General features: G+C 41.1%; 1 protein-coding gene across 6 annotated transcripts in view; it reads right to left on the minus strand.

Moving 5' to 3' along the window:
• Window positions 1–25,436, minus strand: part of atg13 (ATG13 autophagy related 13 homolog (S. cerevisiae)) — a 132,122-nt gene that overhangs the window by 57,379 nt on the left and 49,307 nt on the right. For all 6 annotated transcript variants that reach the window (XM_063062192.1, XM_063062196.1, XM_063062195.1 and 3 more), the window contains 3 exons: window positions 24,523–24,563; window positions 22,898–22,994; window positions 4,911–5,009 (listed from right to left, as the gene is read on the minus strand). In XM_063062192.1, the coding sequence (XP_062918262.1) occupies window positions 4,911–5,009; window positions 22,898–22,994; window positions 24,523–24,563 (237 nt within the window). The remainder of the gene's footprint in view (window positions 1–4,910; window positions 5,010–22,897; window positions 22,995–24,522; window positions 24,564–25,436) is intronic.

Here is a 25,436-nt window from a genome sequence, read left to right on the forward strand (position 1 = left end):
ATCTTAAATGTCTTAACCCAGTGAAGTAGACCTACTACAGCATGGAATATTGGCATTACATTTCACAGATGTGGATGGACAAATTGAAAGCAGACCTAAAATAACCTGTAACAGGAACAGCAAAATCTGGAATAGTGTGCCAACCTTGTCAGAGACTTTCTCCACTTAGCCCCAGGCAGTAACGTGAAGAAGGGTAGTTTCTCCACTTAGCCCCAGGCAGTAACGTGAAGAAGGGTAGCAAGGTTTCCCATGTAGAGGAGAAGTTAATAATTTCTCATGATACATCTTTGTGTATATGAAAGTCATTTGTCCTTTGGGTTAGATCACAGCAGTCCTTTGTCCCAAGAATCCTACATTCTAGAACAATCAATTGGAAGGAGTATCTTGCACTCATCTGCAATCTTTCTGTCAGCAAATTTGATCAAGGACTTCTCCAGAGAAGACTGACACTGATTAGAATATAGCTCATACTCACGATTTTGTATTCTGATCTATCAAATTCAGTTATGTAACCCTGAATCTCACCTAGATATTGGGAGAATGGAGGTGGGTGGAGATGGTGGTGGGCTTGGAAACTGTGTAAGTGGTGCTCCTGTGTTCACCGAAAATTTCAAGCTTCAGACATACAGGGAAAGGAATATATTACCTCTTGTTTAATCAATGCAGCACTGGCAAATGTAGGACCAAGTAGGAATCCTGAAGGATTATTATAGTTAGCTACTACAAAGTAGTACCAGTATTGAACTCAGCCAAAAACACCGACAACTTGGAGTTATGGTGCATCTTTCAAGTGGAAAAACATGCAGTTACATTAAAACAGCATAAATGGACATAAGGTTCTGTCAAGTTAAATGAATAATGTTAGAATAGTGCAAATAGAATTTGGCAAATTCAAAAACAAGAAGATGGAGCTCATTGGACGAAGTGGATTGAATCCACAAAGACAATGTGGGAAATGTGCAAGTGAGAAATGTACACATTTCTCCAGGCAAAAAAGAAAAAGGCCAAAAGCAGGATTTTCAAAGTGTGGGATTGGAAACCAATGCACAGGATGAAAAGGAATGATAAACAAGTGTAGTTTAGAGAACTATAGGGACTGAGCACATGGATGCTGGCCAATATATGGATGTAAAGATTCAGCTTGAAACACACAATCAGTAGTTTGCAACTGAAAATCTTAAGGGAATAAAATGTCCTTGATACGGACAGTGGACAAGAATAGAAATGCTGGAAATCTGAAATATAAACAAAAAAGGTTCAGCTGAAAAGTCACCATCTGTAGACAGGAGGAAGAGTTTTAATGTTTCAGATTGAAATCTGAATCACACCAACGTTGAACTGAACACAACCTCACTTTCAAGGACTCTTCATATCAAGTTCTCGATATTTATTGTTTATTTATCATTATTACTGCTATTTTACTTTAGTTTTTGCAGTTTGTTGTCTTTTGCACACTGGTTGTTTCTCCACCTTGTTGTCTGCAGTCTTTGATTGATTCTATTGTGTTTCTTTGCACTTGCTGTGAATGACCGACCACAAGAAAAGGAATCTCAGTGCTTATGTACTTTGACATTAAATATTTTTTGAACTTTAGTATGAAATAAATGTATTAAAACATAGAGAATGGGACTTGGGGTTAAATAAGGCTGAATAATGAACATTAAAAGAGGCAATAAGGCAATTTGAAAGCTGGTACTAAAAATATAAAAAAAACAGGAGGTGCTGTAAATATTCAGTAAGTCAGATCACACATATTGGAAGAGAATCCAGATTAACATTTGCTAACACTGATGCTAACAGGGAACAAAAGGTAGGCATGAAGAAGCTGCACATGGAGAATTTTTCTGAAATTATGGCCAAGAACATAGAGTAAATTAGAACCAAGAACACAGAGTAAATTAGAAACATAGAAACAAAGAAAAACCTACAGCACAATACAGGCCCTTCGGGTGACAATGCTGTGCCTAACACGTACTTACTTTAGAAATTACCTAGGGTAACCCACAGCCCTCTATTTTTCTAAGCACCATGTACCTATCCAGGAGTTTCTTAAAAGACCCTATCGTATCTGCCTCCACCACTGTTGCCGGCAGCCCATTCCACACACTCACCACTTTCTGCGTAAAAAACTTTTCCCTGACATCTTCTCTGTACCTACTTCCAAGCACCTTAAAACTGTGCCCTTTCGTGTTAGCCATTTCAGCCCCAAGAAAAAGCCTCTGACTATCCACACAATCAATGCTTCTCATCATCTTATACATCTCTATCAGTTCACCTCTCATCCTCTGCCGCTCCAAGGAGAATAGGCTCATTTCACTCAACCTATTCTCATATGGCATGCTCCCCAATCCAGGTGACATCTTTGTAAATCTTCACTGCACCCTTTCTATAGTTTCCACATCCTTGCTATTGTGAGGTGACCAGAACTGAGCACAGTACTCCAAGTGGGGTCTGATCAGGGTCCTATATAGCTGCAACATTCCCCCTCAGCTCTTAAACTCAATTCCATGGTTGATGAAGGCCAATGCACCCTATGCCTTCTTAACCACAGAGTCAACCTGCGCAGCAGCTTTGAGTGTCCTATGGACTCAGACCTCAAAATCCTTCTGATCCTCCACACTGCCGAGTCTTACCTTTAATACTATATTCTGCCATTATATTTGACCTACCAAAATGAACCACCTCACACTTATCTGGGTTCAACCTATCTGCCACTTCTCAGCTCAGTTTTGCATCCTATCGATGTCATGCTGTAACCTGTGATGGCCCTCCATACTATCCACAACACCCCAAACCATTGTGTCATCAGCAAATTTACTAACCCATCCCTCCACTTCTTCATCCAGGTCACTTATAAAAATTATGAAGAGTAGGGGTCCCAGAACAGATCCCTGAGGCACACCACTGGTCACCGGCCTCTATGCAGAATATGACCCGTCTACAGCCCACCTTTGCCTTCTGTGAGCAAGCCAGTTCTGGATCCACAAAGCAAGATCCCCTTGGATCCCATGCCTCCTTACCTTCTCATCCAGGCTTGCATGGGTACCTTATCAAATGCCCTGCTGAAATCCACATACGCTACAGCTCTTCCTTCATCAATGTGTTTAGTCACATTCTCAAAAAATTCAATCTGGCTCATAAGGCACGACCTGCCTTTGACAAAGCCATGCTCACTATTCCTAATCATATTATGCCTCTCCAAATGTTCATAACTCCTGCCTGTCAGGATCTTTTCCACCAACTTACCAACCACTGAAGTAAATCTCAGTGGTCTATAATTCCCTGGGCTATCTCTACTCCCTTTCTTGAATAAGGGAACAATATCTGCAACCCTCCAATCCTCCGGAATCTCTCCCGTCCCCATCGATGATGCAAAGATCATTGCCAGAGGCTCAGCAATCTGGAAAGCTCACATAAAAATGCCAAAAATGATAATTATCATGACTGTCAAACTCAGTGTTGAGTCTAGAAAGCTGCGTTGTGACAAGCACAAAGATATTGTTGGAGATAGGACTGAAATGTACAAAGAGCAAAGTTTAAGGATACACTTGACTGAAGTAGTGGTGTTTATCTCTGCTAAGAGGACATGTAAGGGACATCTTAAATAAGTGAACTGTACAATTTACTTGAAAGCATTTCCAATTCTCCCTCTGCTTACATCTCAGTTTAAATCAGATCCCCCCCACCCCCACCAAGGGACTAAGATTTTTACTATCTACCCTATCTCCATCATTATTTTATAGACCTCTAACAGGTCACTCCTTAGCCACCTTCTCTCCAGGGAAGAAAAACCCAACCTATCCAGTCTCTACTTATAACTGAAACACTCCAAACCAAATACCATCCAGGTGAATCTTATTGCACCTTCTCCAGTACAGTCACATCATTCATACAGTGTGGCAATTAGAACTGTACACAGTAATCCACATAAGGGCTAACCATTGTTTTATAAAGATGTTACATGATGTGCCTGTGGAATACTGAAATCCCTATGGACTATGGAGAGCCTATCTGCGCAGAGAGAGGAGAGAGTGTACGTGTGCAAGCACAGAGAGTGTACAGCTAAGAAGAATAACCTCTCCTTAAATCACAGGATTGGACAATTTTACATGAAAGCTGTTGATCTTACCATAACTGGCTTTGTTTAATAGTCTTAGCAGTTGCTTGCTTTCTATTTCTGAATGCATTTATGTAGCATGCTTTAGACACTGGAATTTTTTTTTCCAAATGGTGGTCTTAGAATTATGTACATTCTTAATGCTAAAAGCAAGAAATGTGTGAAACAAGAGCATGAAAGATGAAATGAATTTGATAAGAAAACAATGATGAATTGTCTTCATTCTGCTTTTCAAATACCTTAACATTGTAAATTCGGAAATGATAAATAAAATTATGGAAAATTATTTATTGAGATACAGTGCAGAATAGGTCTTTTTGAGCCATGCAGGCCAACAATGCCCCCAATTTAATACCAGCCTAATCATGGGACAATTTATAATGACCAATTAACCTATCAAACAATACAGGAAATTGGAGCACCTGTCAGAAACCCACAATCACAGGAAGAAAGTACAAACTCCTTACGGGCAATAGCGGGAATTGAACCCAGGTTGCTCGTACTGTAAAGCGTTGTGCTAACCACTATGCTACTGTGCCATCCTGAACTGGTATCAAATACAGCACTGGTGTGAAACAGAGTAACACACCATAGCATCGCACCATACAAATCAGGAGGCTCTCCAAGACCATCAGTGACAACCTCTCCGGAAGACTTTGACGTAAAACTAAGCTACAATGTTATCTTTCAGAATGGACTTGACTGGCAATTTCAATAAACTACCTAAACCTTAATTCTACAATACAGTTATCAATGTACACTTTATACTTAATGACTATTGTTACTGTCCCACCTGTAGTTACATGGGTGCAGTGGTGATGATCCACTATAGGGACGATCTACAAAGTGGTCTATGATAATTCCCATGATTGGCTGGGTCCGCTCCAACTGCCTGTGAAATAATTCAAAGTAAAAATTAAAAGAGCTCCTAGAAATGACAACTATTATGTTCCCTGCTTAACTGATCACGTTAAGCAGTAGGACAAAGGTCTAACTTAGTAATAGTTCACTTGCATAAACAGATATTTGGCAAGATTATCAAAATGATAGCATGTGAAGAATAACCAGAACTATTTTGATAAACAGGGTCAAAAAAATAAATGCTGGTACAAGCAGAGACCACATATTTTTAATCACAGTTGTGTGTTTTAGACAAGAGATACATTTATAGGCTGCTTTAATTTTAGAAACTGTTTATTTTCAGAGTGACTTAATTCATCACATATTAATTACTGCAATACAACCAAGGTACAAGGAGATTCTAGTAATCACAAACAGTCAAAACATTGGGGTGTAATTGCAAACGAGCTTGACTTCTGTCTGCCTTCACAGTCTAAATTAGAACAAACCACAAGCATGACACAGATGATAAAAATGGAAAGAAAAAGAACCAAATTATGAATCATGAAATGAAAATAAGAAAAATTATTTTATTCACAAGATTAGACTACAATATTGAACTCACTGGCTATTGTAATGTATGCTATGATAAAATTCCATTCCAAGACAGTAGATAATGAGACATTTTGAATCCTTAATTCCTTTGAAAAGGTTGCCTTTAAATAGGCACCAAGACAAACAGTAGTTGGAGCAAAATATTTCAGACTTCAGCAAAATACTATGTAAATAAATTTGATTGCGTTCTTACTTACATTAATGGTTTATCACTCTTTTTGATTCATAAGTCAGAGAAAACCCTTGTTCTACACCTGAAGCATCAAAAACCAAACTACAACTGCTCTTAAAGTTTATTTCTAGTTTACTTGAATGTCAGTGGGAAATATCAATAATTTTGGTTTAATTTTTATGACTGTAAATAGCTTGTGATGGATGATTTTAAAACTTTTGTTGTTGAACAATTTGAAGTAATTCTGGTTTAAGATGGTGCTGGTGAATAGAAACACATTAAACCTACAGCACAATACAGGCCCTTCGGCCCACAAAGCTGTGCCGAACACGTTCTTACCTTAGAACTATCTAGGCTTATCCATAGCTCTCTATTTTTCTAAGCTCCATGTATTTATCTAGGAGTCTCTTAAAAGACCCTATCGTTTCCACCTCCACCACCGCCGCTGGCAGCCCATTCCATGCACTCACCACTCTCTGCGTAAAAACTTACCCCGACATCATCTGTACCAACTTCCAAGTACCTTAAAACTATGCCCTCTCGTGTTAGCCATTTCAGCCCTGGGGAAAACCCTCTGACTATCCACACGATCAACGCCTCTCATTATCTTGTACACATCTATCAGTCACCTCTGATCCTCCGTTGCTCCAAGGAGAAAAGGCTGAGTTCACCCAACCTATGCTCCCCAATTCAGGCAACATCCTTGTAAATCTCCTCTGTACCCTTTCTATGGTTTCCACGTCCTTCCTGTAACGAGGCGACTAGAACTGAGCACGGTACTCCAAGTGGGGATTGACCAGGGTCCTATATAGCTGCAACATTACCTCTCGACTCTTAAACTCAATCACACGATTGATGAAGGCCAACGCTCCGTATGCCTTCTTAACCAGAGTCAACCTACGTAGCAGCTTTGAGTATCCTATGGACTCAGACCCTAAGATCCCTCTGATCCTCCACACTGCCAAGAGTCTTACCATTAATGCTAAATCCTGCCATCATACTTGACCTACCAAAATGAACCACCTCACACTTATCTAGATTGAACGCCATCTGCCACTTCTCAGTCCAGTTTTGCATCCCATCATCGTCCTGCTGTAACCTCTGACAGCCCTCCACACTATCCACATCGCCAACCTTTGTGTCATCAGCAAATTTACCAACCCATCCCTCCACTTCTTCATCCAGGTCATTTATAAAAATCACAAAGAGTAGGGGTCCCAGAACAGAACCCTGATGTACACCACCGGTCACCAGCCTCCATGCAGAATATGACCCATCTACAACCACTCTTTGCCTTCTGTGGGCAAGCCAGTTCTGGATCCACAAAGCAATGTCCCCTTAGATCCCATGTCTCCTTACTTTCTCAATAAGCCTTGCATGAGCTACCTTATCAAATGCCTTGCTGATATCCATATACACTACATCTACGGTTCTACCTTCATCAATGTGTTTAGTCACATCCTCAAAAAATTCAATCTGGCTTGTAAGGCATGACCTGCCTTTGACAAAGCCATGCTGACTATTCCTAATCATATTATGCCTCTCCAAATGTTCATAAATCCTGCCTTTCAGGATCTTCTCCATCAACTTACCAACCACTGAAGTAAGACTCATTGGTCTATAATTTCCCAGGCTATCCCTACTCCCTTTACTGAATAATGAAACGACATCCGCAACCCTCCAATCCTCCGGAACCTCTCCCGTCCTCATTGATGATGCAAAGATCATTGCCAGAGGCTCAGCAATCTCCTCCCTTGCTTCCCACAGTAGCCTGGGGTACATCCCATTCGGTCCCGGTGACTTATCCAACTTGATGCTTTCCAAAAGCACCAGCACATCCTCTTTCTTAATATCTACATGCTCAAGCTTTTCAGTCCACTGCAAGTCATCCCTACGATCACCAAGATTCTTTTCCACAGTGCATACTGAAGCAAAGTATTCATTAAGTACCTCTGCCATCTCCTCCGTTTCCATGCACACTTTCCCACTGTTACACTCGATTGGTCCTACAGTCGGCCCTCCTTATTCGCGAGGGATTGGTTCCGAGACCCCCCCGCGGATACCAAAAAACGCAGATGCTCAAGTCCCTTATTTAACCTGGCTCAGTGCGGGTGGACTTTAGGACCCAGGGCAGCACAGGACCCACCGTACTCAGTGTTTCTGTTCCGTTGACTTATAATACTTAATACAATGTAAGTGCTATGTAAATAGTTGTTATACTGTATTGTTTAGGGAATAATGACAAGAAAAAAAGTCTGTACATGTTCAGTACAGACGCAACCATCGTAGCTCTTCTGGGAACGCTGGATGCCAATTCTCCTGTGATCTTTAAGTTCCTGAGGCTGTAGCACTTTACATAGCTAGCCAGCCATCCCTAGCACTAACACTTTCACAAATTTCAGCTTCTTTCTGCTTTATAGTGCGAATGCTCCATTTGTTCTTACCGACCTTACAGCCCACTTCGGAATGTGACATGCCACTTTTCAAAAGATCTAATATTTCTAATTTCTCGGTGAGAGATAGCACTTTACGCTCCCTCTGAGCCTTTGAGGAATTGCTTTGACCAGGTAATTGCTTTTTAGGAGCCATTTTTTCACAGAAACAAAGTAGCGACCGAACGAGACGCGAAGCGAACAATGCCTGAACGACGAGTGCTGGAGAGAGAACTTTCAGGTTTTCCCGATTCGCAGTTGGTTGAATTCGCGCATGCAGAACTCACAGATAAGGAGGGCCGACTGTAGTCTCTCACGTCTTATCCTCTTGCTCTTCACATACTTGTAGAATGCCTTGGGCTTTTCCTTAATCCTGTCCACCAAGGCGTTCTCATGGCCCCTTCTGGCTCTCCTAATTTCATTCTTAAGCGCCTTCCTGCTAGCTTTATAATCTTCTAGATCTCTATCATTACCTAGTTTTTTTAACCTTTCATAAGCTCTTCTTTTCTTCTTGACTAGATTTACAACAGCCTTTGTACACCACAGTTCCTTCACCCTACCATCCTTTCCCTGTCTCACTGGAACGTATCTACGCAAACCCCATGCAAATATCCCTTAAACATTTGCCACGTTTCTTCCGTATATTTCCTTGAGAACATCTGTTTCCAATTTATTCTTCCAAGTTCCTGACTGATAGCCTCATATTTCCCCTTACTCCAATGAAATATTTCCCTAACTTGTCTGTTCCTGTGCATATGCACCGGTCATGCATGCAGCCTGTTACAGCCATTCCGACTAGTTTGCTTATTTTTTTAGCTTACGTTATTTGTTGTATTTTTTTCATGGTAACACGTTGAAGCTGCACCCTCTTTAACATGCTGGTGGAGAGAGTTTTATTTGGGTTTTTAGCGCTGGAAATAGTTACATTCGGACATGTCTCATTAGCGGGGCAGCAGTATGGTTACATTGTTTATTCCAGGGACCAGCTGATTGTGCTTACGCCAGCTGGTTTAGCGAACAGAGCAGCGGACACCCCTGCTGAAATCTGGAGGAAAACACACAGAGGGGGATCACAAAGGCGAGGAAAGAGGACCGGGTCAAGACAACAGAGACTTATGGAGAAGAGGAGTTAGATGGGTAATAAAATGGACGAGTTGACGGCGCTAGCCAGGAGTCAGAGAACGTTTCAGGAGTGCAGTGTTATGTGTTTCACTGAAACGGGGCTGCACGAGGACATACCTGACCAAAACTTTTCCATGGAGGGCTTCTAGACCGTTCAGGCTGACCGGAAGTGCACTGAGAGCGGTAAGCGTAAAGGAGTTGGGGGCTTGCTGTTCTGGTTATCAACAGATGGTGCAATCCTGGTCATATTACGATTGAGGAATGTGTTTGTAGACCGGATATTGAACTTTTTGCTGTTGGACTCCGGCCACATTCCACCGAGATACAACACTGGGCGTCATGGGAGGTTGTTCCTACCTGTGGCCATCGAACTTTGCAGCTCCTCCTGTGGAGGTCCAGACACCCTGAGCCAATAGGCTGGTCCTGGACTTATTTCCATCTGGCATAGTTTGCATATTGTTGTCTGATTGTTTGTGGTTTTTGTATTGCTATATTTACGCTCTATTCTTGGTTGGTATAGCTGTAACGAAACCCAATTTCCCTCGGGATCAATAAAGTATATCTATCTATCTATCCCTCTCCAATGCTATGGTAAAGGAGATAGAATTGTGATCACTATCTCTAAAATGCTCTCCTACTGAGAGACCTGACACCTGACCAGGTTCATTTCCTAATACCAGATCAAGTACAGCCTCTCCTCTTGTAGGCTTATATACATAGCATGTCGAGAAACCTTCCTGAACAGACCTAGCAAACTCCACTCCATCTAAACCCCTCTCTCTATCTCAGCAACTTTTGGCTGGTGGCCAATGAAACAAGGAAAAGAACTCAGTATTTTGCTAATCACGCTTTTTCTGGCAAACAATCACAAGTAATAGTCTGCAACTTCCCTTTGGACTTAGAGGCAACTCAATGTGTTAGACCATCGAGACAGTGCACCTGTCGCTGAGAGTGAGGAAGACCTGAGGTTTGATTGAGTGCCAGGCAAAGATCAGAAGTCAGGTACAAGTCAAGTCAAGGCAGCGAGGTCCAGGCTCCAGAGTGCATTGAAGTGAATGAACCTGACATTTGGGCAATGATTTCAGCACCAGGATGAATTGGAAAGGTTGGGTACAGGCCGAACTGAGATGGCGGGGGGGGGGGGGGGGTGTCCAGACAGAGTGTATCCAGGTGACTGAACCCGATGTTTGGATAACAATTTAGGCACTGGGCCAAATTGGAAAGGTCAGGGTGTCGGGGCCAGAGGCGAGGGACAGGCCAGTTCAGCTCACTGCTCCACTTTGCGCTGAAGCAAGGGTCCATGGACAAACTCCCTTTGTGGACTTCAGTTCAAAATGCTATTTGCTTGCATTTATTGCTTGCATTTTTTTTCTCTCAGCACATTAGGTATTTGATGGTCTTTTTTTAAAAAATGGGTTCTTTTGGGTTTCTTTGTTTTGTGGCTGCCTGTAAGAAGAAACTCAAGGTTGTATAATGTATATATACTATGAAAAAAAAGTGCTTTGAACTTATGTCATCTCTCATACATTTTATATAATTGACCAATGCTTATAACTGCTGAAATAAATTAAAGCCTGCTGCACTTTCTTGTGTAAATCCAGCTGACTGGGTGACTGCTGACCTATAAGAAGGGCATATTAATATTCAAGTTTTATATTTGGCCCTTGGTCTAGAGCAAAGATTTTATGCTAGAGTGCTGCCAATATTACTCCTTCACAAAACTGACTCAAATCTACTCTCTAAAACCAATTAACAGAAATAGATTTAATTTCAAAAGTTGGCATTCATTTTCAATTTTTCTACTTCCATCAAATCTACATGAATATATTTAACTATATTTGTATACCAAGGACAAATGCAAATGACAAAATATAAACCCACCCTCTCGTCTATTAGTTCTTCAATAAGCATGCCTTATTTTCCTTCATTGTCATTATTCATTGCTCCGAGACTACATGTCAAGGAAATTGAATGTCAGTTCCAATACTAACAAAAATGTGGAATTAATCTATGATATAGGAAAAAAAAGAGGGAACTCAGGGCAGTGAGGGAAAGAAAAACTTATAATATTTTGGTATTTGGTGGTATTACCAACATATTCCAGTAATTTAAACTTCTACTTGCATTCGTAATTCCACGCACACAGACTGATTACCACAGTAATTAAGAACACTATAACTTCATATTTAATGTTGCAGATATTGCTGAGTGCATGACATTTGGCCCTATCTAAGAGCTGAATCGTCCTACTCATCTGTAGAGGGTTTTCAAAGGTCACCGACACTTCCATTTCCAAGATATCTAACCTCCCTCCCAACCCCCTACAGATTTTGGCAAACTATTGCATTTACAAAAAATATATATGCATTTTTTTCAATTCCATTTCTCTTGCCCAGAAATGCCACAATTTTATTTAAAGTCTATGCTTTAATTTATGTATGGTTTGAATTACCTAGTAAATTAAGGAGGCATGAAACATTTCACACTATTATTGATATGGTGTAAGAATTGAAACTTTTTTTATAATCATAAACAGTGGACAGAGGCTGTGAGATTAAGCAATTCATACAATTAATTCAAATAAACTATCAAAAGTTTATTTGTGGTCACTCCGGTGGTGATGTCTGTTATTTGTCAAGTAGGTGCTGTGCACAGTCCTGATTTGATGGAGACAGACGTGAAAGCACGGAGGAACATCTGGTGAAACTTCTGAAAAGCCTGCTTCGCTGCTGCTGCTACTGTGTGATCCAGAATCTCCGGAGGAGAAGGCCCCGAGTCCTCGGCTTTGCTTGTTGCTCAGCGGCCGGGGCGGGGTTGAAGTGCTCGGCAGAGGATGGTGCTCAGAGAGGCTGTGTTAGAGGGGCTGGTCAGAGGCTCGAAGTTTTCCGACGGACTCAGAATCCGCTGCGGTCGGGTGCTTCCAATGGTGCTGCATCGGCAAGTTGGTGGCGCTTGGAGGTTTGCGGCAGGGGGTGCTTCTCCCTTCTGCCGCCTGCGTGAGATGATGAGTCTATTGGGATTTTGAGACTTTTTTTTACCGTGCCCATGGTCTGCTCTTTATCAAATTATGGTATTGCTTTGCACTGTTGTAACTATATGTTATAATTATGTAGTTTTGTCAGTTTTAGTCTTGGTTTGTCCTGTATTTTCTTGTGATATCATTCTGGAGGAACGTTGTACCATTTTTTAATGCATGCATTTCTAAATTACAATAAACGAGGACTGAGTGTCCTCATAATCTAAAAAAAGTATTTCTTGTTCAGTTTTGACTGGACAGCTAGCCTGGCACAAGAACAATGAAGGATAGTGCCTTGTCTGAAGTTATATTAAGGGCTCAATTTTGAATCCTTATTATTCAATGTAGGATTCCTTAACAAATGATACTTGTCTCTTTTTGGAAGGCAACAGTACTAGGCGACCTCTGCTTTACAGCCATTTGGATCATGGAATTTCACTCCTCAATGATCACTATCCAAATATTTTAGTTACAAAATAAAGTGTGAAAAAGCAACCAAATAAATAAACAAAAAATATTTTTCAACTATTAATTCTTGATGCATTGCCGATGACATGGCTTTGTGTTACGGAAAATTGTGATACCAGTCATTTCCTAGGAATATGATCATCCTCGTTAGGGTTGACTGCATTCAAATACAATGTCTACAGCATGATTTAATATCTTCATGTGTTATTTTCCAACTTATGCGCTTGATGTTTTACTTACCAATCACATTGCAAAATGAAAATATATCTTCCTTTCAAGACAAAGCAATTAATTGAAGCTTACTATGATACAGCACATGAAGCAATTCAGTCCATTATCCTTGTATCAATTATTGAAATGCCTTGTGCTTTTAAATACTGCTATGAAAATTTCTAAGCCTCTCCTGCTTCAAGAATAATTACCTCACCTTCTCTAATTCTTATTATCTTAAGTCTTGATCTCTTTTTTTATTTCTCATAAATTTCTTTGCACTCAAGTTTTATTTCTTTATTAAACCTTTCAAATCAAATACTTGTACACTGGTCCAAATAAATGTTTCACAGGAATTCTAACACCCTTACTTTATATGTTCCACCTTTATTCATCAGCCATGATTTTTAAGCTTATTTAACATAATCTCAGTTTCCAATTCTCCCAGTTTGTCCTACCATCCTCAAAAGATGTCTTTATTCACTTCAAAACTGTACCATTTGGAACAGAATCCGGAAAGGAAGGAAACAGTATGCAGGAAAAAACAGACTCATTTGTAGAACCCACATCAGTTGGAAGTAACATCAGGATGCTTAGAAAATCAAGCAGAGTCATAGCCAAATATGAAAAGGGTTATGAAAGGAAAACCATGTTTAACAGATTGATTGTTATTCTCTGAGAACATGAGAGCATAAGATGGATAAGAGCACCACTGCCAGTAGTGCTTATAGATTAAAAGGAACTTGAGATTGTGCCACATGAAAGGTTACCAAAAACTTAACGTAGCAGTGTAATACACGAACAGAGATTCAGAACATGTGAAATTAAGTTTCATGACATAAAAGTCATCTTTAGCTTACAAAAGATGTAAAATAATTTATAATATTTACTAATTTTTAACAATTTTTAATATTTTTAATATTTAATATTTGTAATCCAGGGAGTGTGAAGTGCAAAATCAAATATCGCTATGATGATTGTACATTCTAGTACCAATTTTTTGGTGGTATAAAAGTATAAAAAAATCAGCTAAGTGCCACAGGGACCTCAACTACCTGCAATTTGTATCATTAACTCAGATACCAAGTGTACTTCCAATAAATTTGCTAATAATACAAAAGTAAGTGGGAAGTCAAGTTGCAAGAACACAGAAGTTGCTAGGTAGTAATATGTGAAATAAGAGATTTTTATTTTGATAGAAAGAAAGGTAGAATATTGTCTAAATGGATAGAATCAAAGAATGCTATTAGAGTAATGTAGGCGTCCTTGCTCAAGAAACAAAAAACAAGCATTACTAGGTTATTTCCTGGGATGAAGTCATTGTCTCATAAAGAAAGATTAAGCAAATTGCACAAAAATTCAGTGAGGTTTTGACTAATGAAATTAATCTTTTAGGACAATACAATATTCAGAGGGGACCTAACAGAGTGGACCTTTTGTGGGAAAGAGAAGGCATCATCTGATATTAAGAGCTTACCAATTTGAGAGATAAAAAGGAATTTCTTCTTTTATAGACATAGACAAGTTTTATAAGCAGATTCTATATTGGAGCAAGGGTTATGAGTACAGAGAGTCTGATCAGATTGCTCCATCTTTCAATATGATTGTGGCCAACCTGTAGTGGCAATGTACTTTATTCCTTCTCATACTTAATTAAGCTTTTGCTTCTGCTGACTTTTCCCATAAAAATAAACCAGCCATGTTTAAATTTCATCTCGCATTTTACTTATCTATGCACATTTGTTGTGTTTACTATCCTTTTCAAATATTGAAAGCCCTAGATAAGAGTGGATGTTTCCTATAGTGGAGGAGTCTAGGACCAGAGGGCATAGCCTCAGATTAGAAGGATGTCTCTTCAGAACAGAGATGAGGAGGAATTTCTTTAGCCAGAGGGTGGTGAATTTGTGCAATTCATTCCCACAGATAGTTGTGGAGACCAAGTCACTGGGTATGTTTAAAGCAGAGGTTGATAGGTTCCTGATTTATAAGGACATCAAAGGCTACAAAGTTCAAAGTACATTTATTATAAAAATTTGTATACATTATACAATCTGGAGATTTGTTTCTTAGTCAGCAGCCACAAAACAGAGAAACCCCCCCAAAAAGCAAAAAAAGACCATCAAACACCCAAACAGGGAGAAGGCAAGAAAATTGGGTTGAGAAGGATAATAAATCAGTTATGATGAAATGGCACAGCAGATTTAACTAGAATGGCCTGATTCTGCTGTTATGTCTTCTGGGCCTATGGTCTTCATTGATTACTACATTTCAAATTTGTGTCATGTGCAAACTTAAAAACTCTGACTTGTTAAAGAATCAGTTTAACCCCATGGGTGAGGACAAGGTTGCTTTCTGCATCTCAACTAAACCAAGGCACGACAAGTTGATAGAGCAGATTCTTCTCATTGCAGCTCATCACTTTGTTTTATAACTCTCAGTATTTTTTGTGAAAGAACTAATGTTTTTTTAAAAAAACTCAATTGGTTTTGAAATAACTCCTATAATTTTTATAAAAGTTCTTTCTTCTATATTTACCACATCTCTATTTAATCATGATGATCAGCGAGGAGTTATTTCCCATTTAATGTGTCAACCAAACTCACTATTTTGAAAACCAAAGTAAGATCACCTCTACATCTCACCTCATGAGATAATGCTCTTTATCATAGCCAATCAATAGGACTTAAATCCCTTCATTCAATTTAAAACCAGTCTGTTGCTATATCAAATGCAGCCATTTGCCATCTTTCTTCCTGAAATAAACTGCATAATGAACTAAAATGAGAGCAAGACAAAACACCAAGGTAGTTCAATTCTGAAATTTACTTCTTGAGAAGAGTTTCAAACTTTACCCGAATTTAATAATCAAGGGGCTGCAGAACTATTCAGTGTTTCAAGTTCTGGTGCTATAACTGTAGCAACTGAGTACTTTTCATGCCTCCTTCAAGGCAAGATCCCAGATTTCTTGATTTCAAGATGGCGCAAGTTGTGGCGTCTGTTGAGGTCATGGCTCAGATTTCATATTTTTTAGGTTTGCAGAGATGGTTTTGGGGACAGACAGGTGAGTTGGGGATCAGGTTAGTGTAAACGGACAGGTTCTGGAGTTAAAGTTTCATGGGAACAGGGAGCAAGAGATCTGGTAACAACCTGGGTCCGAGAATCGGTGAGAACTGTAGTTCGAAGCCTAGTGTTGGGGGACCCCCAGCAGCGAGACCAGAATCTGAGATTTAGTGTTCAGCAAATGGTGGATCCCAGATTGATGCCAAGGTCTGAGAGTCAATTGGAAGTACAGAAGTCATTGGCTGGAGCCTCAAGCCTGCAAATATCTGTCAGCACGCTGTGAAGTCAAAGGCTTCACGCTGGTGAAATCTATGAGTCCACTGAAGGCTAAAGGCCTGTCCTGGGGCTGGAGAAGTGTGAGTGTGTAAGGGAAGGAGGAGTGGGGCTTGTTTTATTGCCTGTTGTGTTCTGTCTTTCCCATCAAGCATTGTGGGCAGACTATGTCAGTGCCAGAATGCGTGGCGACATTTGCAGGCTGCCCTGCCCCACCCCAGCACATCCTCAGCTGCATTGGTTGTTAAGGCAAATGATGCATTTCATTATGTTTTGACGTACATGTGATAAGTGGGCACGTGGCCAAGTGGTTGGAGGGGGAGGGGGAGATCCAAAATGATAGGAGAAGACAGGAGGGGGAGGGATAGAGCCGAGAGCTGGACAGGTGATAGGCAAAAGGGGATACGAGAGGATCATGGGACAGGAGGTCCGGGAAGAAAGACAAGGGGGGGGACCCAGAGGATGGGCAAGAGGTATATTCAGAGGGACAGAGGGAGAAAAAGGAGAGTGAGAGAAAGAATGTGTGCATAAAAATGAGTAACAGATGAGGTACAAGGGGGAGGTGGGGCCTTAGCGGAAGTTAGAGAAGTCGATGTTCATGCCATCAGGTTGGAGGCTACCCAGACGGAATATAAGGTGTTGTTCCTCCAACCTGAGTGTGGCTCCATCTTTACAGTAGAGGAGGCCGTGGATAGACATGTCAGAATGGGAATGGGATGTGGAATTAAAATGTGTGGCCACTGGGAGATCCTGCTTTCTCTGGCGGACAGAGCGTAGATGTTCAGCAAGGCGGTCTCCCAGTCTGCGTCGGATCTCGCCAATATATAAAAGGCCACATCGGGAGCACCGGACGCAGTATATCACCCCAGTCGACTCACAGGTGAAGTGTTGCCTCACCTGGAAGGACTGTTTGGGGCCCTGAATGGTGGTAAGGGAGGAAGTGTAAGGGTATGTGTAGCACTTGTTCCGCTTACACGGATAAGTGCCAGGAGGGAGATCAGTGGGGAGGGATGGGGGGGACGAATGGACAAGGGAGTTGTGTAGGGAGCGATCCCTGCAGAATGCGGGAGGGGGGGGAGGGAAAGATGTGCTTAGTGGTGGGATCCCGTTGGAGGTGGCGGAAGTTACGGAGAATAATGTGTTGGACCTGGAGGCTGGTGGGATGGTAGGTGAGGACCAGGGGAACCCTATTCCTAGTGGGGTGGCGGGAGGATGGAGTGAGACCAGATGTACGTGAAATGGGGTAGATGCGTTTAAGAGCAGAGTTGATAGTGGAGGAAGGGAAGCCCCTTTCTTTAAAAAAGGAAGACATCTCCCTCGTCCTAGAATGAAAAGCCTCATCCTGAGAGCAGATGCGGCGGAGACGGAGGAATTGCGAGAAGGGGATGGCGTTTTTGCAAGAGACAGGGTGAGAAGAGGAATAGTCCAGATAGCACACCATTTCACGTACATCTGCTCTCACTCCATCCTCCAGCCACCCCACTAGGAATAGGGTTCCCCTGGTCCTCACCTACCAACCCACCAGCCTCCGGGTCCAACATATTCTCCGTAACTTCCGCCACCTCCAACGGGATCCCACCACTAAGCACATCTTTCCCTCCCCCCCCCCCGCATTCCGCAGGGATCGCTCCCTACACAACTCCCTTGTCCATTCGTCCCCCCCATCCCTCCCCACTGATCTCCCTCCTGGCACTTATCCGTGTAGGCGGAACAAGTGCTACACATGCCCTTACACTTCCTCCCTTACCACCATTCAGGGCCCCAAACAGTCCTTCCAGGTGAGGCAACACTTCACCTGTGAGTCGACTGGGGTGATATACTGCGTCCGGTGCTCCCGATGTGGCCTTTTATACATTGGCGAGACCCGATGCAGACTGGGAGACCGCTTTGCTGAACATCTACGCTCTGTCCGCCAGAGAAAGCAGGATCTCCCAGTGGCCACACATTTTAATTCCACATCCCATTCCCATTCTGACAGTCTATCCATGGCCTCCTCTACTGTAAAGATGAAGCCACACTCAGGTTGGAGGAACAACACCTTATATTCCGTCTGGGTAGCCTCCAACCTGATGGCATGAACATCGACTTCTCTAACTTCCGCTAAGGCCCCACCTCCCCCTCGTACCCCATCTGTTACTCATTTTTATGCACACATTCTTTCTCTCACTCTCCTTTTTCTCCCTCTGTCCCTCTGAATATACCTCTTGTCCATCCTCTAGGTTCCCCCCCCCCCCGGTCTTTCTTCCCAGACCTCCTGTCCCATGATCCTCTCGTATCCCCTTTTGCCTATCACCTGTCCAGCTCTCGGCTCTATCCCTCCCCCTCCTGTCTTCTCCTATCATTTTGGATCTCCCCTCCCCCTCCAACTTTCAAATCCCTTACTCACTCTTCCTTCAGTTAGTCCTGACGAAGGGTCTCAGCCTGAAACGTCGACTGCACCTCTTCCTACAGATGCTGCTTGGCCTGCTGCGTTCACCAGCAACTTTGATGTGTGTTGCTTGAATTTCCAGCATCTGCAGAATTCCTGTTGTTTGCTTTTAATTTAACGTGTGATAAATTTGAATCTTAAATCATCTTCACTGACCACCTTCCCTAACTCCACCTGTGATTGAACCACTTCCTGCTGTTATCCTCCCTATCTACTTTGAACTTTTCTGCAGCATCACTTCCCTTCCCTAACCCTTCTCCTCGGCAATACTGCTTAAATCATCTCACTACCACCTTCTCCACCCGATTAACCTGGAAATCTTCCATTACTACATCAACCATGGTGATGGATGGCACAGAAATGACCAACTCTGTGGCTTGTATGAGGAACCAGAACTGTCATCCAACATTGCCCCTGTACCAAAGAAAACCAAGGTAACACATCTGAAGAATTGGTGTCCTGTCGCACTCACCTCAATCATAAGCAAATGCTTTGATAGGCTGGTCAAGAACTACAATGGCAGCATGCTACCACCTACACTGGAACCCCTACAATTCGCCGACCAACACAACTGATCAACAGACAATGCCATAGACACAGCACTACACACCATCCTCATTCACCTGGAGATGAGGGATGCTTATGTTAGAATGCTGTTCTTGGACTACAGTTCAACATTCAACACCTTAACTCCCCCCAAGGCTCGACCAGAAGCTCAGAGACCTCGGCCTGCTCCCTGCCTTGTGCAGCTGGACCTTGACTTCCTGTCGGTTCACCAGCAGGTGGTAAGGATGAGCAGACACACCTCTGCCCCTCTGATCCTCAAGACAGGAGCTCCCCAGGGCTGTGTCCTGAGCCCCCTCCTCTACTCCTTATACACCCACAAATGTGTTGCCATGCACAGCTTCAATCTGTTGATCAAATTTACAGATGACATGACATTGATAGGCCTTATTCCCAACAATGATGAGACAGCCTACACAGAAGTCAACCCCCTGACATAGTGGTGGCAAGTAAACAACCTTTCCCTCAATGTCAAAAAAAAACGGAGTTGATCATGGATTACTAGAGGAACGGAGACAGGCTAGCTCCTATTGATATCAATGGGACTGTAACTGAGAAGGTGAGTAGTTTTAAGTTCCTTGGTATCCACATCACCAAGGATCTCATCTGGAATGTACATACCGATTCTGTGGTGAAAAAAGCACAATAGCGCCTCTTTCACCTCAGACAGCTGAAGAAGTTTGGTATGAGACCCCAAATCCTCAGGACTTTCCAAAGGGGCACCATTGAAAGCATCCTTACTGGCTGTGTCACCGCCTGGTATGGGAACTGTATTACCCTCAATCGCAGAGCACTGTAGAGACTGGAGTGGACAGCCCAGCACATCTGAGGATGTGAACTTCCTCCTTTTCAGGAAATTTACAGAAGCAGGTGCATAAAAAGGGCCCGGCAGATCATCAGGGACTCCAGCCACCCCAACCACAAACTGTTTCAGCTGCTACCATCTGGCAAATGCTACCATAGCATTAAGGCCAGGACCAATAGGCTCTGGGACAGCTTCTTTCACCAGGCCATCAGATTTATCAATACATATTGATCTGAATGCATATCTGACTATACATTGTATCTGACTGTCTATACATGTATACAATCTTAGTGTTTTTACAATATCCTCCCACATTTCCCCTCTTTATTGCTTGTACATTGTGACGGAGACACAACAGATTTTTACTCCCCTGAATGTAAGTAAAAAAATAAACACAAATACTTTGCCAACAGAAGCAACATACACTTAAGGCTCATAATATTTTACCCAGACTGGAAGTCTTTTGTACCAGGTCTTTTACAATTGTTGACACCTCCCACAACATTTATTTTACAAATACAATGTTACAAAGTTTCATAAAAATCACAATAATCCACTTGAACAATCAAGCAGACCGCACAAATTAAAGCTCATATTTTTCAGAATTTTCTCCACCTAACACTCCTCAAAGCTTAGCTTTTTCAGATAACTTTGCCCAATTTTGCTGGCAATAAAGTTCTGTACCTTAATTACAAATTTACGATGGTAATAGGGATTCAAATAATGCAATTAGGTAATGTGGGAAGGCGAAAAAAAATTCCAAATCCATGAAGCTGTTTTGAAATAAAGTTGTGGCCTTACCTTTGCTATCTAAGAAACCTGTTACTATGCCCCATTGACCATTAAGAACACATAAAAACTATTAAAACAGGAAAATAAAAAAGCTAATCATAACAAATGATAATAAAAATCTAGCAGCTCATTTAATCACTCTATGTAACCCCCAATCAAATGAATGAGTTTGTTGATGCTGCACAACTTGACAGCAAATTCCCAGTAGAAATGTGGGAAAACTTAACAAGCCCCTTGTAGTTTATTCAAGAAACTGGCTTGTCATTAAATTAGGAGTCCTGAAACTTGTTAGCAAATATGGACCAATACAATATGTGCGAATAGGAAGGTAATATTTTCTTCTACGTCACAAACTAAATTTATCTTTCCTTTCATTCAAGTGTCATGAGGCATAGGATCTAGGGAAACTTGGCTGGGGGATTTGGAATTGGCTTGTCCACAGAAGGCAGAGGCTGGTAGTACATGGAATGTATTCAGCTTAGAGGTCTTTGACTATTGATATTCCACAGAGATTAGTTCTGGGACCTGTGCACTTTGTGATTTTTATAAATGACTTGGATGAGAGAGTGGAAGGGTGGGTTAGTAAGTTTGCAGATGACACAAAGTTTGGTGATGTTGTGGATAGTGTAGAAGGTTATTGTAGGTTACAGCAAGTCCTTGATAGAATGCAGAGCTGTGTTGAGAAGTAGCAGTTGGAGTACAATTCAAAGTGTGAAGTGATATACTCTGGAAGCTCTTTACAAGGTTGATGTCAGAATTCTTAGCTGTGTGGAGGAACAGAAGGATCTTGTGGTCCATGTCTACAGATCCCACAAAGTAGCCAAGCATGTAGATAGAATGGATAAGAAAGTGTAAGGTATGTTGTCTTTCAATAGTCAGATGACTGAGTTCAAGAGCCTCAAAGTAACGTTGCAGCTCTATAAAACTCCAGTCAGACCACACTTCGAGTATTGTGTTCATTTGTGGTTGCCTCATTATAGAAAGGACGTGGACACTTTAGAGTGGACGCAGAGGAGATTTTTTTCAGGATGCTGCCTGAATTAGAGAGCATGTTCCATGAGGTAAGATTGAGTGAGCTAGTCTTGTCTCTTTGGAATGGAGGACGGTGAGAGGTGACTTAATAGAGGTGTACAAGATAAGAGGCATTGGTAGAGTGCAGCCAGCACCTTTTTCCCAGGCCGGAAAAGACGAAAATGAGAGAGCATCATTTTGAGGTGACTGAAGGAAAGTATATGGGGAAATGTCAGAAGTAGTTTTTTTTTGTATACCCTGACAGGGGTGGTGGTAAAAGCAGATACATTAGGGACATTTAAGAGACTCTTAGACAGGCACACGGGAGAAGCAAAATTGGATGGCTCTGTGGGTGGGAAGCATTAGATCGATATTGGAATAGGTTAAAAGATCTGCACATCACGGCTGAAGGCCTGTAGTGTGTTATAATGCTCCGTGTAACACTTGATTGTGCATTCTTCTATTGTTTTCTATTCTACTACCTCAATGTATTATTGTGATGAAATTATTCTGTACAGATGGCATTCCATTAGTTTTTCACTATGCCTCATGGGCTAGGATCATGGGCTGAAGGGCCCGTATTGTGCTGTATGCTTTAAATGTTCTGAGGTATTGACAAGTTTGGAGTTGTGTTTTACCAAAAGCAAACAGCCACGCTGTTTTTAAATCCTAACTACTCTTTGCTGCCACAGTATGAGTGTGAACAGTATCAGGTTCAGCCTTGTTGATTAAGTTATGATCATTAATATAAATTAGCACTCTGCATCAAGATAACTTTATTTCTTTGGGAAAGTTAAATGTTCATTCTTAAAAGCTTTATAATTATACTACATAACACTACTTCAATGTAATTTAAATATAACTATTGGATACAATCATCTAACCTCTTAACAATATTAAAAATTTACTTAACCTAACTTTGCTTACAGCCAGCTCCATCAGTACAAATCTCAAGACAGTATTAGACTTTACCTGCCAGACATGAAAGCCAGGTTAGTTCTGTAAGCACAAGACAGAGTAATAGTGCCGACAGGAGTTCCAACTATTCCAACCCGTACAGTCTGAAAACCTGTGAGAGAGAGGTATAGAGAAGCCATGTTGGAGATGGGAGTGGGTGTGTCCTACCATGCAATCAAAATGAACAGGCTATTTATTAGATATATGTTAAATGCAAACAAATACACCAACTTCAGTGGAACTGAATTTCTGAAACAGAGTACAACATGCAGTTGGTTTGACACAACGTACCAAACAGATTACAATGTGCAGTTTAAGCTTTAATTCTGTACATTTAGGGAATAAATGGTTTCAGAGATAATGCTGGAATATATCACTGAGATAGAAAATCATCTACGAGGAATAGTTGAGCATACTGAAAGGGCTAGATGCACCCTATCAATTTCTGTTTCTTACATTCTTAAGAGAGCAAGGATGCATTGGTGCTTCTGTGGCCTCATGCACAGCTGTATATAGTGCATGGAGAGGTGGATAAGGAGCTACTGGCTTGTACTAGTAGGCTGCACTGGACAAAAGTTTCACAAAATGAATATTTATGCCTGGAGAAAATGTGAGCAAATTTCTAAGTGTCTAAGAAGTGTGATAGGACCGTCGTTACTCAGGTGGCGTTAAAAAGAACCTCTGCAAGGTCAGTTAGATGGCTGGTGATGTAACTTCCAAGTACATCCTGTACGGCATATTATTTTTTAATCAATTGGATAAATGCAACAAGAATGTCTGACGTTGGCATAAACTTCAAATGGACAAAAATATGGTATTGAAGCTGACAGTATGGAGTTTAAAATAACAGTAGCTAAATAGTCTGTTCAAACAAGACCATTAAACAAATGATTGCTAATAGAAATTACTCAAAGGGAGTCTCTTGCCCTTTTACTCAAGTACGTTCATGTAAATCTAAAAAAATTTGGATTTCAGGATACTAAATGGAATTTTGCACATGATAAGCTTAGTTGAAACACAAGCTACATTACATGAAATTGTCCTTTAAAATTGGCACAGGCAACTAGATCTCTAACATTCATTGGAGAAATTAGCTTGAAACATGTACCTGATCTAATCTAGAATTAACACCAATACTACAATATCAGTTAGCTCATTTCACCTTTAGGGAAGCTAGCAATAGCCCATAAATAAAGCTGCTGGTATTATTTCACACATTATAAAAAGATACAGTAAAAATCTGATAATCTAATACACTCAGGACTTGAGTGGTGTTGGAAGTTTGATATGCAACAGCCATTCAGCCTTTCGTCACATACTGACTATTTGGCAGCATTCATCATCAGAGATCCCCACCATCGAGGCCATTAGAAGTTATTTTATTCACAACCCATTCACTTTTTATTCACTGCTTGTAGATCTTAGAATTTTGATAAATTTTCCTGATCTGTTGACAGAGAAGGCAGCACTGGAACCAGGACCCAATGAGTGGGAAGGACAGTTTAACCTTAGGCTGGTTTATCATCTTGGGTGCAAAGTATTCTACATATTGTACTGTACATATTTAAAAACTGCAATTCCCCAATTATACATCAATGGAAGGACTAACACAGGAAAGGATACAAAAGTTACAAACATACCTTCACCCAGGCCACTCAGTTGCACTTCTCCAAAATATATCCTGCAAAATTGAAAGCAAATGTGTATCTTATCTGGTACTCAAGTAAAATACAGTGACCATGCTTTAAAATAACTGGGTATATCAGGAAACACACATAAAAGTTGCTGGTGAACGTAGCAGGCCGGGCAGCATCTATAGGAAGAGGTACAGTCGACGTTCCGGGCCGAGACCCTTCGTGAGTCCTGACAAAGGATCTCGGCCCGAAATGTCGACTGTATGTCTTCCTACAGATGCTGCCTGGCCTGCTGTGTTCACCAACAACTTTTATGTGTGTTGCTTGAAATTCCAGCATCTGCAGATTTCCTCGTGTTTGGGTATATCAGGAAACATTTTTGTGAAAAATATTTCAAATTCCCAAGGAAAGACTGTATATTTTCTACACAAAAAATGTCAATGGTTGCATATCCACAATGTGGCCTTTGGAGAAGGTTTTTGGATGGATTATTGTTTCAAACTCACTTTCAATATAAAATGGCAGCCCAAATCAAAAAGCTTTTTCAATGTGCATGCTTCAAAGTTCAATTATGGAATGGAAATAATGGTGGGAGATGAATGTCAGTGGCTATTTGATAGAAGACATACTTTTTCTAAAAATGAGAATTGTCATGCAAGACCCCCCGAAGGATTCTCCACCACTTCAATTATTTCCCTCCGATTGTATAGGATACAAAATGACTTTTTTTCCAGTTTTCAGGAATATCTTATACTTGAATAATTCCTCCCAAGTTCACTTTTCTTCAACATATCTGGTTAATAATCTTCCCATTTAAATAATACCCTTCCTTGAAGCCAATGTGACGTGACGAATTTAATAATATAAGTAGTTTTCTACTGTGACTTTACTGAGAGCCAAGAATGTGTAAACTAACATTG

The sequence above is a fragment of the Mobula hypostoma genome, chromosome 11 (genome assembly GCF_963921235.1).
Source record: "Mobula hypostoma chromosome 11, sMobHyp1.1, whole genome shotgun sequence".
Lineage (NCBI taxonomy): Eukaryota > Metazoa > Chordata > Chondrichthyes > Myliobatiformes > Myliobatidae > Mobula > Mobula hypostoma.